This window comes from Corvus hawaiiensis, chromosome 1 (genome assembly GCF_020740725.1).
Source record: "Corvus hawaiiensis isolate bCorHaw1 chromosome 1, bCorHaw1.pri.cur, whole genome shotgun sequence".
Taxonomy (NCBI): Eukaryota; Metazoa; Chordata; class Aves; order Passeriformes; family Corvidae; genus Corvus; species Corvus hawaiiensis.
The window spans coordinates 31788340-31807453 of NC_063213.1; the positions used below are offsets into that span (position 1 = coordinate 31788340).

Consider the following 19114-nt stretch of genomic DNA (forward strand, 5'->3'; position numbering starts at 1 on the left):
CCGGTCCCCCAGTCATCCTTGTTGCCCTCCTCTGGACCTGCTCAAGTCTCTCTGGCACCCAGGAGCCCAGAACTGGACACAGCACTCCGGATGTGGCCTCACCAGGGCTGAGTAGGCGGGCAGGATCACCTCCTTCGACCTGCTGGCGATGCTCTTCCTAATGTACCCCAGGATACCGCTGGGCTTCCTGGCCGCAAGGGCCTGCTGGCTCAGGGACAGCCTGTTGTCCCCCGGGCCGCCCGGGTCAGACACACGCGGGGCTCCTGCGCGCCGCGGCCCCGGCGGCTCCGGCTTCCGCTCCCTCAGCGCCTTCCCAGCGCGGCCTCCCGCCGCCAGGGGGCGCGCCCCTCCGCCGCGGCGCGCGCGCTCCCCGCCCCGGCCCCGCCCCGCTTCCCGCCCGGCCGCGGCGCGAGCGCGGCCCCCGCGCGGCGCCCATGGCCGGCGTCATCCGGCGGCTGGATGAGGCCGTGGTGAACCGCATCGCCGCCGGCGAGGTCATCCAGAGGCCGGCCAACGCCATCAAGGAGATGATCGAGAACTGGTAACGCGGGGTGCGCCCCTCCCGCAGCCCGGCCGCGCTGCGTGGGGCGGGGGGGCTCTGCCGGGGCTGACACCGTGTCCCGGCCCCGCGTCCCGGCCCCGCGTCCCGGCGGGCAGCGAGGGGCGAGCGGGAGCCCGGGTGCCGAGGAGGGGCGGTACCTGTGTGTGCTCGTACGGAACGCGCGGGAGGGCAGCTCCGCTCGGAAAGCCGCGTTCCTGTCTGCGTTTGTGCTCCGGCTTGTTTTGTTCTTGTTTGAGAAACTTATGAATCGTTTGGTTTCGGAGCCAAGTTAGCATTCACAGAATCATTTAGGCTGGAAAAGACCCTTAAGATCGTCAAGTCCAGCCATTAACCCACCACTTCAAGTCTACCGCTAAGCCATGTCCCTAAGCACCACATCTTCAGGTCTTTTAAATACCCCCAGGGTCAGCGACTCAAACACTTCCTTGGCTGCCTGTTCTATGCTTGACCACCCTTTCTGTGAAGACATGTATCCTAATATCCAATCGACATCTCTCCTTACGCAAGTTGAGGCGGTTTTCTCTTGACCCATCACTTGTTCCTTGGGAGAAGAGGCCAATCCCCACCTTGGTACAACCTCCTTTCAGGGAGGTGAGAGCAATAAGGTCATTCCTGAGCCTCCTTTTTTCCAGGTTAAACACCCCCAGCTTCCTCAGCCTCTCTTCATCAGACTTGTGCTCCAGACCCTTTACCAGCTCCACTGCCCTTCTCTGGACATGCTCCATCACCTCAGTGTCTTTCTAGCAGTGAGGGGCCCAAAGCTGAACACAGGATTTGAGGTGTGGCCTCACCAGTGCCAAGTGCAGGGGAACACTCATTGTCCTGCTGGTCACACTTTTGCTGATACAGGCCAGGATGCCTTTGGCCTTTTTGGCCACCTGGTTACACACTGGCTCATGTTCAGCCAGCTGTTAGAGCAGCACCCCCGGATCCTTTTCCATGTGGCAGCCTTCCAGCCACTCTCCCCTCAGCCTGTAGCATTGCATGGGGTTGTTGTCACGCAAGGGCAGGACCTGGCACTTCATCTTGTTGACCCTCATACCATTTGCCTCAACCTATCAATCCAGCATGACCAGATCCCTCTGCAGAGCCTTCCTACCCTCCAGCAGATCAGTGCTTCTGCCCAGCTTGGTGTTATCTGCAAACTGACTAAGGGTACACTCAATCCCATCATCCAGGTCATGGATAAAGATATTAAGCAGAACTCTGGGATTGAAATTGCTTTCTTGGTTTTTTGGTTTCTGCAGTTTGGATGCTAAATCTACAAGTATCCAGGTAATAGTTAAAGAAGGTGGTCTGAAGTTCATCCAGGTCCAAGATAATGGCTGTGGTATCAGAGTAAGTAAACAGAGTTGACAGGTATATGCTGTTGTTTAATACTACCTTTTAAAAATTATTTCAATTGGTGTTTCTGATCTTGAAAAAACTCAGAGAGTGACTATTGCTTGTCCCTTTCACATAGAAAGAAGATCTGGATATTGTATGTGAGAGATTTACTACGAGTAAACTGCAAAAATTTGAAGACTTGGCTAGTATTTCTACATACGGTTTTAGGGGCGAGGTAAGCTCTTCATCAAGGTTTTGAAACTGTTCATTGTTGTTACTCTGCTGTAGTGGGCTGTACATACTGTCTCATTCCCAGTACTTTTTACAGAAGCTTCTGTTTTCTGAGAGAGTCTGCTATGTGAATATAGTATTCAAAATACATTTCAGTGTCTTCCAAGATTAGGTGGATTCCTATAGGGAGGTATATATTCTTTTTGCTTTCTGGATTAAGATTTTTTTTTTTAATTGAAACAAAGCCTGTCTTCTCAAATGATGGTTCAGGAACCTACAGATAAAAGTGGAAGATTTGAGTTGAAGGTGAATCTTTGATGTCAGACATTTGTCTAAATACCACATTTAAAACGAAATGTTCAAAATGTACAGTGGTCTTCCTTTTCTTTTGCTATTAGACAAAGTTAGTATCTCTTACCCTTCAGATATACTGTTTTTTCATACTCTTATAGGCTGTATCTAAACTCTGGAAGAACAGTCAAGGATGAGCTTAACTTTCTCCTCTGGATGAACAAGATATATAAGTGTGTGTCCTGTGCTCAGATACAGAGATCCTCACATGCTCCAAAGAGTAGACTACTTGAGTCCTCTCCTCACACACTTTCAACATAATCATCTCCACAGTCAGTGGAGTCTGGTCCTGAGGCTGGTTTCATCTGTGTGGACATGTCCATTGAGTTTTCCAGGAAAACCATTATGACCTAACTTTGTAATATTACTTACAGTCAAGAGAAAGACTTGGGCAGGAGTGAGAAAGTAACAGCTAAAACCTTCCAACTGCTTTCTTGTTAACATGAAAAAGGCACAACTGTAATAATTTTGCAAATTTCTTTTAGTTATGCTACGTGGTTAACCACTTGCATTGTCAGTGATAATGAAATATTAGGGAAGCCAGAAGGATCTCCTGGATTAAATTCAGTATTATAGATACTAACATTTTTTTAAGCTTTACTGACCAGCAATTTCCTTGTAAGGATTTTTATTAATTACTTGCAAGTGGTATATTGAAATTTAGTGATGGTGTTTAAAGTGTGGACATGCCTCAGTGTTCTCCAGAGCAAGGTTTACAAAGATGCTTTCTCTTTTCCTAGGCTTTGGCCAGCATCAGTCACGTTGCCCATGTTACAGTAACAACTAAAACAGCTGATGCAAAGTGTGCATTCAGGTATGCTACCTATTATCCAGGTGACTTCTGGTGCATGCAGTAACAGATGTATCTATTTCAGAGCTCCTATTACGGAAGAGGGTATGGTAAGAGTAGGTACCAAAAAGGCTTGGAATATGAGAAAATGTATTTTTCCAAATTGTAAATGGAAGCTTGAGCTAAATAGTGTATTTTAAAATTGGTGGAGGTAGGTTGGGGAGGCAAGAGATCTTGAAGGAACTTCTACTTCAGTAGTTAATGTAGGCTAAACATTTGTCTTTTTCTCCATTTCAGGATAAAAGGTTATACATATATATTATGGGCATTGTGTCAAGCAAATTTCGGATGTCTCAGCATAGAAACTTACAGCTTAGTTTGTTATCCTGTGGTGCTTTATCCTATCCAAAAAGAGTTTTGAATGTTCTTTTGAAAACTTAATCTAAATTATAAGCAAGCTTTTCCATTAATTTCTTAACTACTTTTAAGAAAAGGAAGTGGTAAAAAAGAGATGTTCTGAATCTTGGTTTTTCAAAAGATTGTGTGGCTGTTGTCTTTCTTGCACTAAATACACAGGGTATGTGAGACAGCACAATAAAGTCTGTCCTTTGAATTTATGCATCTGTGTAACTTGCTGAAAGACCTACGTGGGTCAGAAATCTCTTATGCTCAAAATCCTGTTAGTGTCAAAAAGGAAACAGACTAAAGTCAAGAATTTCTCATTAGCATAATTGAAGTGTAAAGTCTAGTGAGAGAATTGTTATTAGGCCATGTCTACCTATTAAAGAAAAAATGCAGTAATCCTGCCTTTAGAGGAAAAGTCTCAGTAATACAATTTCAAAACACATATGCCATGATCTGCCTCCTTTCCTCTGCTATTATTCCCATCCCCCCACTGCCCCTCTGGCTCTTAAAATCAGAGAAGACAGTTTTACTCTAGCAGAAAGGTGTAGAAAGCTAATTCTCAGGGTCCCAAATTGTTTGCTGGGAGGAGTGTGACAATGATGGGATTTCTTTTGTTTTCTTCCTTTGTTGTCATCTGTCCATGTCCGCCCTCCTGTAAATCTAGATGTCTGACAACTTTTATTTTCTGCCTAGAGCTACTTACAGTGATGGAAAAATCAAAGCCCCTCCAAAGCCCTGTGCTGGAAACCAAGGAACTCAGATCACGGTAGGTTTTAGTGCCCGTTTTCTCTTGTTCCTTTTCTGTTCCTTGCTTGTTAGGCTTGCACCAATTACGTTGTAAGGTACATGACAGTATCACCTCTGGAGCTGCAGTTTGTCAGGTGAACGTAGGGAGGCAAGGAATAAATTGAATGTTGATTCTTCATAAACTAAAGTATTCTCAGAAAATTTATATATAAAATAAAAATTAACAGGATGGATTTAGATTAATTCTATAGTAAGAGAGAATTTTAAAAATTGTTTTTAATTGTGAACTTTTTCTCTGTAGGTTGAAGATCTCTTTTACAATGTAAATACAAGGAGGAAGGCTTTAAAGAATCCAAATGAAGAATATGCAAAAATACTAGAAGTTGTTAGCAGGTAAACTGAAATAGGAGGCTCCCAATTCTGTATACTGCTATAGGGAGTACCAGGGTTTTTCAGAGGGACTGGCAAGTGTGTGTTTGGTGTCATTTTGTTGGTGGTGGTGGTGATTTTGTTTGTTAAGGTTTTTTTAAGCTATTTTTTAGTGTGCACTACCAGATAACAGTCTGTCCAATTTGATGTGAAAAATCCACATAGGAAGTAGTGTATTCTATCTGTGACTATTAATTATTTCTAAGAATTCCAGCAAAGAAATGGTGATGGACTTGAACTCAAGTGAACTTTAAATATACTTGGGCTGAATAGAATTAATGTAAAATCTGCTCAGGAACATTGAGATTTGGCTGAATACAGAAAAGTTGAATGGCAACTTAACATCCCCAAAAAGCAGTAATGTCACTTTAGCCACTAGATGTTCCTTGCCTGGGCCCCTTGGTTGCATCTTTTGCCACGTGCAGAGGCTTTGCAAGCAGGATCTGCACAATTTAAGCAAAAGAACTGCTTTAGACTTTCAGAAGACACGAAAGGTAGCAAAGAGTAGCAAGACTGTATACCAAGGTTTAGCCTACTCCCCAAATGAACTATTTAAGAGTCTTTACTGGGTCAGGCAGATTTCAGCCAGGAGGTGAAAGGTCAGCTCCTGCTGCTCTGTCAAACAGAATGATCTGAAGTCTTCCTGAGTTACAGCCCTCCAGCTCATTGGTTGTTGTTTTTCATTAGGATTTTTCTGTTACTTAATTTTGGTGTTTTTTTCCACTTGAATTTTTGAGTTCACAGTCACAGCAGTCTAATCTTTGTCTGCATTTTTACATTTCTCATTGTGCAAGGTTCTGTGGTGTTTTTTTTATTCACTATGCAGTAATTTCCCTGGAAGTTTGAGCCAACATTGTGGAGCTGTAGTGTATCAGATCTCAGCTGTGGGATCACAAATAGCTGAACTATCTGGGTAGGGGAAGTTATAAGGGTGGGCCAGCCATTATTCAGATGCTTCTCCCTAGTAGTTGAGACTTGCTTCTGTTGTACTTAGGATGTTTTGGTGTTTTTATTTAGTTAAACCTGTGCAGTGAAACTGAAAAAACAGGTCTGTAGGAGCCGATCCTTTTTTTTGAGAAATAAGCTAAGCTGATCCTTGAATTTCTTATGGTTACAGTTGAGTTATAAATAGGACATGCTTTTTTTTTTTAGCTATGCAGTCTACAAAAGCTCAGGTTGGCTCAAATTGCATTACTGTCTAACAGGAAGTGAAATTGCTTGCCCCTATTACTAGCTGCTTTTCAGCAATCAGGGGAAACAATTAACTTTTCTTCCACATACTGCAGACTTACATTTATATGTTTTTCAGGTATGCTATCCATAACTCAGGCATCAGCTTTTCAGTTAAAAAGGTGTGTAGATAAAGTCTTTGTAACTTCACTGTGTGTCTGTATGTGCCTGTGTATATATACATAATGTGTGTATCTGAAAATGCCAGAAAATTTGCACTGCATCTTTTGGAGCAGGGACAGCACACAGAGCCTTCCCTTGTACTGCACTGTTGAAGGGTATGTTGGTGCAGTTTGCCTAGAAAGCACATCAGTTAGAAGTAAGCAAGACAAAAATATATTTGTCAGGAGTTTGTATGTTTCTGTGCGGTCAGTGCTGTATTTGGTTTAGCTTTATGAGCTGTTTCAGCTTCTCTGGAGAGGCTGGTTACTAAGTACTATATGAAAGAGGCTGGGGTAGATTACCCTCATTCTGTGCCATTCTTGATAATTATTTACTGAACTGAGTGTGTTCCTCACTTTCCATGGTGGAGTTACTAGCCTCAGTGGGTCTGATGTGCTCCAGCTGATCTTGTAAATACGTGCCATTTACCATCCATTGCTTTTTGAATATAAGTAAGTAAATAAGAATACAAAACAATATAATGATGTTATGTTGTTCCCTGCCTTTGTTTTAGAAATGTTATTGTGTAGTTTAAAGTATTTCTAAAACTTTGTCCCGAAAGGTGAATTGATTGACACTCATTTCTGCCCTCTTTAGCAAGGTGACACCGTGTCAGATGTTAGAACCTTATCCAACGCCTCAACAGTGGACAACATTAGGGCCATCTTTGGAAATGCTGTTAGCAGGTATGTTGATGTCAAGTTTCCTTTTGATATTCCAGTGAATCACCCTCCCTTTTCTCTTTAAATACCATGGGCTATGATAACTTTTCTTGCTTCCTTCAAGGTTAATTTCAGAGAAGAGGGAGTGCAGCAATTAGAGAGCTCTTGCTTCTTTTCAGAATGTGTGACTTTTTTTGTGCACCAAAGGGAAGAGGAAAGTTACAAAGTTGTTCCTTTAATGTACTGAAAAGGAAACATCTGCTTGTAACTTTGCGAGTGCTCATGTAAAAACAGCAAGCTGAACCTGTGTTCTCTACAAGTTCATATTCTTTTCCTATACCATGAAAATCTTACCTCTTCTTACTGTCTGCTACCTCATAAATTTTGAAGCTACTCATATTGTTTTTTCTGAAATCTTATGGTTTCTTATTTTGACAAAAGCTACATTAGCTGAGGCTGTGTAAATCAGGTAGAAAAGTTAAAAAACTAAAAGATTGTATTTTGAAGATGTATCTGCCATTGTAGGAAAAATCCTCTTTATGAGACTTTCAGCTGTGAAGAATTCATGTTATGAATTTGTCCCATGAATAGCTGGGTGTCATTTTGATTCTGTTCTGTTACTGACTGAAGTCAAACTTCACATTTAATGAATGTAATTTCTAATTAATGAAAACACCTTTAGGAAACACAGCAAAATAGAGAGGCTACTCAGTAATAAGGTTTGCAGCTTTATGTATTTCCTTGTTAAGTATTCGTTTTTTCCTAGTATGGATGCTCCTTTGGCAAGAGTTTTTCCTTTGTACAGTTCAGGATAAATTGCCCACTTCACAGTAAATGTTGTGATAATTTATTTTCAAACAAAACTTTTAATTTACCCAGTTCAAGGTGGTGTTAAAAACTGAACACAAATAAAAATGGCACTTGGTATATATTTAAGTTGAATTGGAAAGAAGTTTTTACATTTTAACGACTACTCAACAGACCACCAAGACATATTAGACTGACAAAAGTGGACAAAGTAGTCCAAGAAATAATGTGCTTGTTCTTCCCTGGCTGTAGACAATTTTGAAGTGTTCTTGTCAATCACTGTCAATGACTTAAACAAAGAAATGCATGTTAGAATTATCAATAGATTATAATGCTGTGGATACTGTAATATGTTGCAGTATTAAAAAGATAATGGAGGTAATTTTACAAACTCCAACCATACAACATTACCAGTTTACACTTAGTTGAGAAGAGGAAATGATACAGTTCAGGTTGAATAATTATTGTGGCCCAGCAGTCAGTGTTTGAGCTCTGAAATAATTCTAATGTTTTCATTAACTGGGATAGAAGATAGATCAGTATATGAAGTAGTGAGATTGAGCAATAGGCCCTGAGCCAAAGCTGACCTTTAGATGAACCTTCCAACCATATGTTATATGATATTTTTATCTGCTCATTAGCAAAATATGCATGATCATTAGCAAAATATGTAGTGTAATAAGAATATATTTATCTTTCCAAATTTAGAGGATGGACAAGGCAGTGAAATCAGACATCTGACCTTGTTTGGGGGTGTATGGTCAAAGCCAACTCCCTTGGTTCCTCCTTGAGCCCTGGCCAGGCTTTGGGTGGAACCCAAGAAGAGAATGAAACCAGATGTTTCTGCATTAGGGTTATGTGGGCTTTTTTAGTCAACAGTGTAAAAGCTGGACCCTCTCACAGCGAAGGTGGAGTCTTCACCTACAAATGAGCTCACTGTGTAGGATTTCCCAGTTACCAGGAGTGGTTCTGCTGTCCTGCACTGTGACCAGGGCTCCCCAGCTGATGTGTGGATCTGGGTGATGGTAAAGTGTTAGGGTAACTGGTGTTGTATCTTCTTAATCACTGTAGGCAATCTTCTGTAGTAATGAGTAGGTGCATTACTTAGGTTATCTCTTTGTAATTCTTTGCTGTTTTGAACTACAGTTAATTACACTCATCCCTTAGAGCTGATGTCTGTATATTTTGTGCTGACCCTGCCAGCTGGCGAAACAGAGTATCATGTACTGTTCAAAATTTGCAGAGTTAATTTTTTGATTGTGTTTCTGTCAAACTTAATAGGGAACTGATAGAAGTGGGCTGTGAAGATGCAAATCTGGCCTTTAAAATGAAAGGTTACATCACGAATGCAAACTACTCAGTGAAGAAATGCATATTTTTACTCTTCATAAACCGTAAGTTAAAAAAAAGGCAGCATTATGTACAGTCATGTGTTGCTTACATAAACAGAAGAACAAAACTTTCTGAAGACCTACAAAGTACCTGAGCGTTCTTAAAAACATTTTTAAGAATAAATATTGCAGTTAATTGTAAATCTTAAAGTGTTTTTTGATTTGTAATGTGCATCACACTTGGCACTGTATTTAGTGGAAAACAGCTAAAACTGGGCCTAAAGAAGTACCGAGGAGTATCGAGGTTATGGTTGTGTCCTGCCAGCTTACACTGAGTGATCTCTCCATTCTGTACCAACACTGGCATCGGTTGCAACAAACCTTGACTGTATGAAATAATGAAAAGGTAGTTTGGTTATTTCAGCATTTGTGGAAAAACTACTTCTGAGTATAAAACATGCTAAGAAAATATTGTCTATTCCTGGTTTTATATGAAGAATAAATAGGTCTTGGGGGAAAATGTGCTTAACAGATACCTTTTGAAGACACGAAGCATGAAGATGTCTGAAGGAGCAGCTGGGCACTGTGCAGTGTGTTTTAGCTGGGCTCTTTGAAAACAGCGCTGTGTTCTGTGTTTCAGATCGGTTGGTAGAGTCAGCCGCTATGCGCAAAGCCATAGAAACTGTGTACGCTGCTTATTTGCCAAAAAGCACGCACCCATTCCTATACTTAAGGTAAAGTAATAGGAAGATGTAGCCTTTTCATGTTGTAGGATATAACTAGGGTGAGTAGTTTAGAAGGACATTTCTGTTCCTTGTAATAGTGTTAAGCATTGCACTGAGGTAATTAATTACGAGACAGGAGATTATTAAGTAACATCAAGGAAATCTTAAGAAGGCAGACCTTGTTTTTAGAAGTAGTGAGTATCTGTAATTTCAGCTGAAGTCCTTTCCTGTTAATTCATGAGACACTGCAAGTAAAAGATATTTGTAAAAATGGGTTTTTGTAGTTGTACAATGGCGATGTTGGTTTAAGCTTACCTATGTAAGCTTATTTTGCCGAGTGATTTTGGATTATTTTTTAATACACTAAACAAGTCTGACTGTAATACAACTTTAGCAGGTTTCAGGATCTTCTTGACTTCTTTGTATGGAATTTGTGTGGACAAATTTTGTCAAATTTGAACCAATTTTTGCTTTCTCTGCCATCCATGGGGTATTTTAGGTTAACTTCTTTTAAAATGTTTTCCAGCCTGGAAATAGCTCCCCAGAATGTAGATGTGAATGTGCATCCTACAAAACACGAGGTCCATTTTCTTCATGAAGACAGTATTCTGGAACGTGTGCAGCAACATGTAGAGAGCAAGTTACTGGGCTCTAATTCTTCAAGGATGTACTTCACTCAGGTGAGAACGTGTATGGAGTGATGGCAGTTCTGCATTATTGTAATGATCAGGGATACTTTTACTCTGTTCAATAGTGCAATCTTTGCAGATATGGCACTTAAAAGTGTTGTACTGGTACCTTAAGATATTTGCTCTATGTTTCAGGGATGAAGTCACTTTAATACACCAGTATGGCAAAAGAGAGAAAAAAAAAGTATGGAAACACTTTAAGTATATTTCTGTCAAGTACCTGTTCGGTTGTCTTGATTTTATAAGTATGTTAGCCTTCACATGTGGTAAATTGTTTTCTTATTCTGCCCTGGTTTATGTGAAGATGATGTGATTGAGGAAACTGTTCTGTGTATTTGATAACACTTTGGATTTAATCTAACCAGAAAAAAAGTCAGGAAGATATTCTACTCTCTCTTTATGTAAAGCATAGCATGAGAACTACTATAATTTTTATACAAACTAATTTCCTTGTGATTTTTTTACCTTAAAGATTTTTTTCCTTTGAGACAAAGGAATGGTAACTAATGATTTTAGCTGCCAAGATGATGACATTCCCTTTATGTGGATAGCAAGTGCAAAGATGGTGGCCTTTTAAGCCGTTGACACTGTGTTGGTGGGGTTTCAAATTTGCTCCTGAGCAGTAAGAAGTGTGATTGATCTTTCTGGGTTTTTTTAAATGTTATTCAATCTCTTCTCTTTGTTTCCCCATATCTGAATGAAGACGTTGCTTCCAGGGGCTGACTGCTCTTCCAGTGAGGTTGTAAAATCAGCAGCGAACCCTTCTGTGGTTACGAAGGGAACCAGCGATAAAGTTTACGCACACCAGATGGTCCGCACTGATTCCCGAGAGCAGAAATTGGATGCTTTTCTTCAGCCAGTGAACAACCCCCTAAGTGCAGGCCTCACTGAAGTGACAGCAGAGGTTAATGCAGGACCTCCAGAGGGTGCAGGCAGACCCCAGGATGCTGAAATGGAAGAAGTCAGCGACCTGGTTGAAATGGCTGATGTTCAGGAGGATGCAGTGAAGCCTGGGGGGCCAAGCGAGAGTCGACACCTGTCTCCTGAGACTGTGCCTTCTAGGTGAGTCTCACCTTTCGTCAGGTGGTGCAAGGCTACCTATTCATTTCATGGCATAGCCCTGAAACTATAGATTTTTCTGATCTCTTTGGACTTCTGCTTTTCCAGAGGGGGAAAATTCTCTAGAATAACTTTTCATGACATTTTATTGAGAAATTAATCTGTGAACTGTGAATTATGTAATTTGTGATAAATTTTGTGACTGGAATAGGATTTCCATGCATACTGAAAGGCAGGAAGCAATATACATAATGGCATTAGTTTAGGGAGATCATACTGGTCTGTCTCTTTCTGGAAGCTTCCCTTTTGTGGAGGGATAGAAACTACATCACTGAATTTGACAGGCATTACCCTAACAAAGGTAAAAGTGCTGTTATTATTGTTAGAGCTCCTGGAAGAGCTGTTAGGAGAGGCCAAAGTCTTCTGAGGGAATCTGATTCCCTCTCCCCGGTATAACAGAAAAATGGGCATGGAAAAAAAAATCATTAGAAATACCAACATATTTAGACATGTCCTTTAGAGCCCAATTTGCTTGGTGCTTAAGCAACAATTGCCTAATATTAGAGTCACAAATTCTCTTAAAATTCTGAACTACCCTTTCCTAACAAATTATTCCTCAGAAGCAAAATAAAACTGTCTTTCTGGGAAACTGTCTGCATTTCCTGTGTTAACATACAGCATGTGAATTGAGCATCCCATCTGTTGCTGTGTTTAGCCTAAGTGATAGGAGAATTGAACATAATTCCTTTTGTTTTGGTATTGCAGGAAGAGACCACGGGAAGACATGGACATAGAATTGGAGAAAGATCACACCAGAAAGGACATGACTGCTGCTTGCACCCCTAGAAGAAGAATTATCAACTTGACTAGTGTGTTGACTCTCCAGGAAGAAATTGAGAACCAGGCACATGCAAGTAAGCAAGGCTTGTTTCTCAAAATTACTGTTATTCCACCAACTAAATATGACTGTTTGAACTGGAAAAAGGTATTTAAAAGGAGGCCCAGTGAACTTACTGTGTTGCTAAGCAAGTTTTTAACAAAAGTTTTTGCTTTTCATTTTTATTTGTATCTGTCCCACTTATATGAAATGGTGAGACTTGTAAAATATTGTCTCTTTTGTAAAGAGTTGTTTTAGACAAAGGTAAATGGTTTGCGATTCTTTCTAGGGTGTTTCCCTCTTAGCTCAATTGCCTCTGAAGGCAACTTACCCTGACTCATACCCTTATTATTCATATGTCTAAATGCTAGGAATATCACATCCTGGGGGCTCTGTTGGATTTGTTTTGATTTTTCTGCTTGTAAGAACTGGGGACACTCCACACAGACATCTGTAATAAATAACTTTATAAACTGCTAAGAATCTTAAACTTTAGAAAGCATGAACTTTTACTTTACTTGTGCTGCAGTAAATGTTTTGCAGAAGACTGGTAATTCTGAGCCAGTAATTCCATATGTGACTGTCACTGTTTAAATACTGAAATCAAAGAGTTGTCCCTGAACCATAAAATACCCAAAAATGTCTCAAAATGCGTGATAGAACTTTTGAAGCTGCCTATGGTTGTGTCTCATCTTCACATCTGTAAGAAATACCTAGAAGAGACTTTGGAAAGAGAGAAATCTTTTCTCAGACTGTTACCCTCTTTTGGAAAACATAAGAGTGGAATTAGGGTAGCGTAGTGCTTTGTACATGCTGTGACTGCAGTGCCAAACATCTGTAACAAAGCTGCTCCCAAGGATGGCAACTAGTGAATTTTTTTTGTGGAATGCCTAAAATGAACTCTTTTATGAAATCTGACATCTCATACCCTTCCCAGCCTTCTCATTCATATATATATATTTAAAAAAACTTTGTGAGAGAAAAACAAAGAAATTATGAAAAAAAAATTACGGACCTATTCTATCACACTTTTAGAATTTAGTTTGACAATACCTAGATTGTGCTGCAAAGCTGGTTTACACCTGCAGTTTTTGAAGTACATATGTGCTCCTCACCAATCTCCTGTGGCTGGAAATTAATCTTGGAAGGTATTCAAACACAGGGTTTTTAATTTTAATTTTTTTTTCTAATTTGCATTTGTAGTTTAAATGTTAAATAACTATTCTCCCTTATGCTTTAATAGTATGAGTATGCGCAGAAGTTATTAATATTTCAAAACTTGTGAATAATTGGTCATACAGGGATATAAGAAGAAGCAAGGGTGTAGTAGGACTGAACAGTAATCTGAGACTTTCATGCTAAGAAGACGCAAACCACTCAACTAAATAAATGAGGGCAGGGTTGTGTCTCGGTTTTGGAGACAAAACTTCAGGAGGAAACACTCCAGAGTGTCTGCTCCGAAGGGAAAAGGGCCTACCCTTTTCCTCCACCAATAAGACAAGTGGGTCACAGCAAGTGAAAGTGGAAAAAACAAACTGTTTATTAACACACAAACAAAACAGGGTAGAACAGGATAAAAATAAAACCTCCAAATACAACACATTCCCGGAGAGGGAACAGCCACATGGGCTCGGACCAGCTGGGGCCACCCCATGGGCCTGCTGGGGCCACCCCGCAGGCTCCCCGGACCAGCGAGGAGGGAGGGGGGGCAGTGAGGCAAGGGAGAGAAAAGGGAAAAAGAACAAGTAAAAAAAACCCAACAGAACCTTTTCCCAGCTATGCGGAACACAAAAGAAACCCAAAGAGCAGCACAGCGCTCCCGGCGCACTCCCTCCGAGCCCCGCAGAGCCCCAGAGCCCCCCCGAGCCCTTGGGCTGAGCCATTAAAGTGCCCCGCACTCGGTCCCACGGCCCCACCCCCCGGGCCCATCTAAAGGCACAGCGGCCTTGGGCGGTGAGCGGGCGGTTTAGGAATAAAGCGGCTTCATAACATCGCCCCAGGACAGGCTGCAACTATGAAATGACTTCCTTTTGTTTCTTCCCCACCTCTCTATTGTTTCAGAACTTCAGGAGATGCTACGTGATCACTCGTTTGTTGGTTGTGTTAGTCCTCAGTGGGCTCTGGCCCAGTATCAGACAAAGCTGTACCTTCTCAATACAACAAAACTCAGGTAAAAGAGTTGTAAGACCTGTTGGCAGCTGAAATAAGTACCAGTTGTGAAGCTAATTAGAAGAAGGAAGGAAATTACAGAGAAAACAACATCGTTCTCGTTGCCTATCTGAAAAGTCATGAGGCTAAAGATTAAGCACAGTTCAGAACAGTGGAAACAAGTCTGGCACACTTGGGAAAAGTTGCAGGGAATCAGTGTAACTAAAATGCCAACTACTGTATTCTGCACTCACAGAGAGTGGGAAGGGAAAGAATTTTTCTTGCTTCATGATGCTCTATGATCATCATCATAATTTGCTGCAGGATCATCTACAGCACGCTGTATAGAGCAGAGTCTTCAGAAGAGTCCTGTAAAACATTGTATCCAGCTGGATTAAGAGTATCTGCAGGACATGATTGTAACACAAACCGTGTAATTTTGCCTCTGCAGCCTTACAGGGCCAGCTACATAATTTTTTGTAACAAATCAGAGAATAGACTTGAGGTAGATATGTCTATTAATTTCACAGTTCCTTTGCATTTCTTACAGTGCAGTAAAGGAGTAAAGAAGTGGAAATATAAACTATCAGGGAATAAATTGATAGGGATTGGATACTTGAGTATGTAACCTTTCTGCACCAGTGTGGCTGATGAGGTCAGAAACCAAGAAATAGACTTGTAAATATCTAGATAGTGCAGGTGAACCCTTACACTCTTTAGTTAAAATAAGATCTTTATTAATAGAACTGAATATATACATCTGATGTTTCCAGGATGATACTTTCCCTTCTTAATTATGGTAACTTGTACATATGATATCCTGTCCATGTAACTAATTTTTATGCTTCAATTTAGCCAAGAACTCTTCTACCAGATACTTATTTATGACTTTGCAAACTTTGGAGTCTTAAGGTTGTCTGTAAGTATAATTTTACATTATATCCTATATAAAAAGATTTTAAAACAATGTATTTACAAAATGTCTGTCCTTTCAGACAAATGCATGGTTTTTGGTTGCACAGTCAGGTTGGCTTTTGTCCACTACAAGAGTATTGTTTTGTTTCTCAGTAAGAATGTAGAAAATTCAGTAATTTTGTAGCTCCTACTGTTAAATTGTCATCCTGGCTGCTTGTTATTAGTGTCAGTTGTAGTTGTTCACCAAGTTTTGCTGTTGCTCATTACATTGGGACAAATAATTAATTTGAATATACAAATTACAGAAATACAGTGTTGATTGCCAGTGTTCGTCCTGTAAAATATCACAGTGCTCAGCAGGATTGTGGACTGCAGAGAAAGAAGAAAGAAATTCATACCTTTTTAGCCTGGTTGTGATAAACAGAACTGTTAGTTCTGCAGGCCAGATGTCGTGTATTACAATTAGTTAGTATGTGAAGGAAGAAGCTATAGATTTCCAATAGGGTGTGCTGATCATTAACCAAAGTTTTGCTTTCTTCATTTTTTAGGAGCCAGCTCCTTTATATGAGCTTTCCATGCTTGCTTTAGAGGATCCCGAAAGTGGCTGGACAGAAGAAGATGGCCCAAAAGAAGGGCTTGCTGAGTACATTGTGGAGTTTTTGAAAAAGAAGACTGAAATGTTGAAAGATTATTTTTCTCTTGAAATTGATGAGGTGACTGCAGCTATTACTTCTGACAGTAAATGAATGGTGGACTTGGCAGTGTTAGGTTTATGGCTGGATTCAACCTTAAAGGTCTTTTCCAACCTAAATGATTCCATAATTCTACATTTTGGTGACAGATAACTGCAGTAGTTTGCTTGCAGTGCTTACCATCATTAAGAATTAGTTCCAGTAAGATTTTAGGTGGCATAAGCCTTTTGTTAAAAATGCTCAGCACTTACGCTGCCTCTAAGAAGGGTGCTACACAAAGTTTCTGTTTAATTAGTTACCAAGTCACAGAATGGGTTAGGTTGGCAGGGACCACAGCGGGTCATCTGTTCCAACCTCCTTGCTCAGGCAGGGTCATCCTGGAGCACACGGCACAGGATTGCATCCAGGTGGTTCTTGAATTTGTCCAGTGAGGGAAACTCCACAGCCTCTCTGGGCAATCCACGATTTAGTCATTGCTTCCATAACTAATGCAGATCTCTTGACCAACAAGGTGTGAATCTTAACCAGCTTTCAAGTCAGACAGGGCTGCAACACCACTGTGGCTCTTAATGTGTCTTTTTTGTGTGGCTTTAAGGCATCCCTTACTTTATACAAAAGTGAACAACTTCATCAAGCCCAGGCACTTCATTTGGATGTTTGCCCGGGAAGTGGTACCTGTGTATCCTAGAGCTAGAGGAGAAGGTTGAATTCAGCCACTCCCTGAGCTGAGTGGCTTAATCTATGCCTTGTGAAATTAAACTCTGCCAATAACTCTCTTCCTTCCAGGCAATGTCTGCCTGGCATCAGGCTTTAGAAACTTGTAAGGCTCACTGAGTTTGGTAAGAAACAGTCTTACAATATGTAACAGTTTTGGTGCTTTTACTGCAAGGAAGAACTTTCTTTTTTTACTGAAGTAGCAGTGTTGCCTTGCAGGAAGGAAATCTTACTGGGTTACCACTTCTGATAGACAACTATGTCCCACCACTGGAAGGACTGCCTATGTTTATCCTGCGCTTGGCCACAGAGGTATATTCTCTTAATTATTCTAATAATGCACAATTACTTTTTTTACATTACATTTAAGCAATTCCAGCCTTCCTTTGCAGTTTCTGGTGCAGCTTAAGTGTACTGTTACGTGTTCCAGATGCTTTTCTGTGGTTACTGATTAGTTATGCTTTGCCTCTGTATTTATAACTACTGACTGAATGAGCCTCTATTTTGATTTAAAAGCCTGCATTCCTACCCTCTTTTTTCATTCTATAATTTTACCTTACCAGGACAAAAATGGCCAATATATTAATATGAATTTTCCATGTTAAGAATCTCTATCAAGTCTCTTACTGCTACCCAGATTCTGTAAGATGACTCTTTTTTTTTTGTAACAGGTAAACTGGGATGAAGAAAAGGAGTGTTTTGAAAGCCTAAGTAAAGAACTATCCATGTTCTACTCCATCAGAAAGCAGTATATAATAGAGGAAGCCAACCCGGCAAACTCTCAGGTACAAGAATACTGTAACTAGTCCTGTGAGCAGATAACTAACAACATACAGGAAACTGCTGCTCTTTCAGATATAGACTTATAATCCCAGCTCTTTCAGTGAACTGAGTCAAGTAGCAGTGTGGCAAGATTCTGAAAGAATGTGGCTTAAATTTTCTGAAGTATTACAGGTATTGAGGGAACCTTTTAACTTTGGGCATTGCAGTGTACTTAATATTATAACAAGCCTCCTTGGCCTCCAAGTTGGAAATGTATTTTTTATGCTATATTTCTACAGAAGAACAAGGATGCATATAAATTTAAAATACAGCCTGATTGTGTCTAAATATCTGCCCAATCATTCAGTTAAGCTCACCCATTCTGCAAGTGACTTCACAGAGCTTAGAATTTACTGTATAGAATGAACTTTTCTAATACCAGCAGAATTTTACAACTGCTGTAGTCTTACATAGTAAAGTTTTTAAGGAGTGCTGCCCTCTAGTTAAACAGAACCTCGGTTTAATTGTTTGTACTTTTCTTCCTGTATTTCAGAATGAAGATTCTGAGTCTGGTTCAACAACATGGAAATGGACTGTGGAACACGTGCTTTACAAAGCTTTTAGGACTCATCTTTTACCTCCTAAACACTTTGCAGAAGATGGCAACATTTTGCAGCTTGCTAACCTGCCTGACCTGTATAAAGTTTTTGAAAGATGTTGAGCACATAGTTATTAAAGACTGTTTTTTTAGATAGACACCATTTATGTTACCTTCAATTTTACTTAGTAGAAGATAAAGCTGGAATCTCGATGGAAGAAAAAAAGAGGGGATTTAGTATCATACTAAACTACTAACATGGCAGCAAATGGTCTATTTTCCTTCTGTTGATCAAAGTATAAAAAGCATAATTTTTGCTTTGTCTAAACCCACCAAAATCCCTACAATAAAATCTCCACTTACACTCTGAGTTTCCCTATTAACCAATCTGCTGACAGAATACACTTCTACTGAAGAAAATTAACTGGGTTAAGTGATTGTGGAAGAGGATAGAGCTTAATTTAGTTGAAATGTGAGTGCTTTAACTTCACTGCTTTTGGAAATCAAATTAGGTTACCTGCATTCTTTTAAGCATGACTGTTGTCTGACAGTACCTGCAATGTGAATGTACATGCAAAGCACTTAAAATCATCCATAACTGCAGGAGTTAGGCTTGTAATATTTCAGGACCCTTGCTGAAATAAGGCAAATCCCTTCCCTTTTAATCAAGGAGTCAGAGAATAGAAATGGGAATGCTCTGGCAGGTAGTAAATGAGCATGCACACATAATATTAATTGTCTCCAATTTAATGAGTAGGGCTTAGGAGATCTGTTACTTACAAGGCTGTCCCAACAGAGAAAACATTTTTCTAAGTCCAAGAGGCATCTAGCATCCAAACCAAAAAGGAAAGCAAGCTTCATTTTTTACACTGTAAAGATTTCTGTTCCATTTGAAAGCAGCT

General features: G+C 40.3%; 1 protein-coding gene across 1 annotated transcript; it reads left to right on the forward strand.

Annotated features, from left to right (window-relative positions):
• Positions 1-392: 392 nt before the first annotated feature.
• MLH1 (mutL homolog 1) lies at positions 393-18582 on the forward strand. The gene is made up of 19 exons (XM_048298765.1): positions 393-541; positions 1810-1900; positions 2025-2123; positions 3211-3284; positions 4359-4431; positions 4714-4805; positions 6151-6193; positions 6831-6919; positions 8984-9096; positions 9674-9767; positions 10285-10438; positions 11151-11509; positions 12272-12420; positions 14445-14553; positions 15387-15450; positions 15995-16159; positions 17072-17164; positions 17524-17637; positions 18168-18582. The coding sequence occupies exons 1-19, from the start codon at positions 435-437 to the stop codon at positions 18333-18335; spliced, it is 2250 nt and encodes a 749-aa protein (XP_048154722.1). The 5' UTR covers positions 393-434; the 3' UTR covers positions 18336-18582.
• The last annotated feature ends 532 nt before the right edge of the window (positions 18583-19114 follow it).

What these genes read in the sequence shown, in the direction of transcription:
- MLH1 (XM_048298765.1), top strand. Translation starts at nt 435, where the DNA reads ATGGCCGGCGTCATCCGGCGGCTGGATGAGGCCGTGGTGAACCGCATC. An exon ending in ATAATGGCTGTGGTATCAGA is followed by an intron (nt 1,901 to 2,024) that starts GTAAGTAAACAG and finishes CCTTTCACATAG; the next exon opens with AAAGAAGATCTGGATATTGT. An exon ending in CAAGGATGTACTTCACTCAG is followed by an intron (nt 10,439 to 11,150) that starts GTGAGAACGTGT and finishes ATCTGAATGAAG; the next exon opens with ACGTTGCTTCCAGGGGCTGA.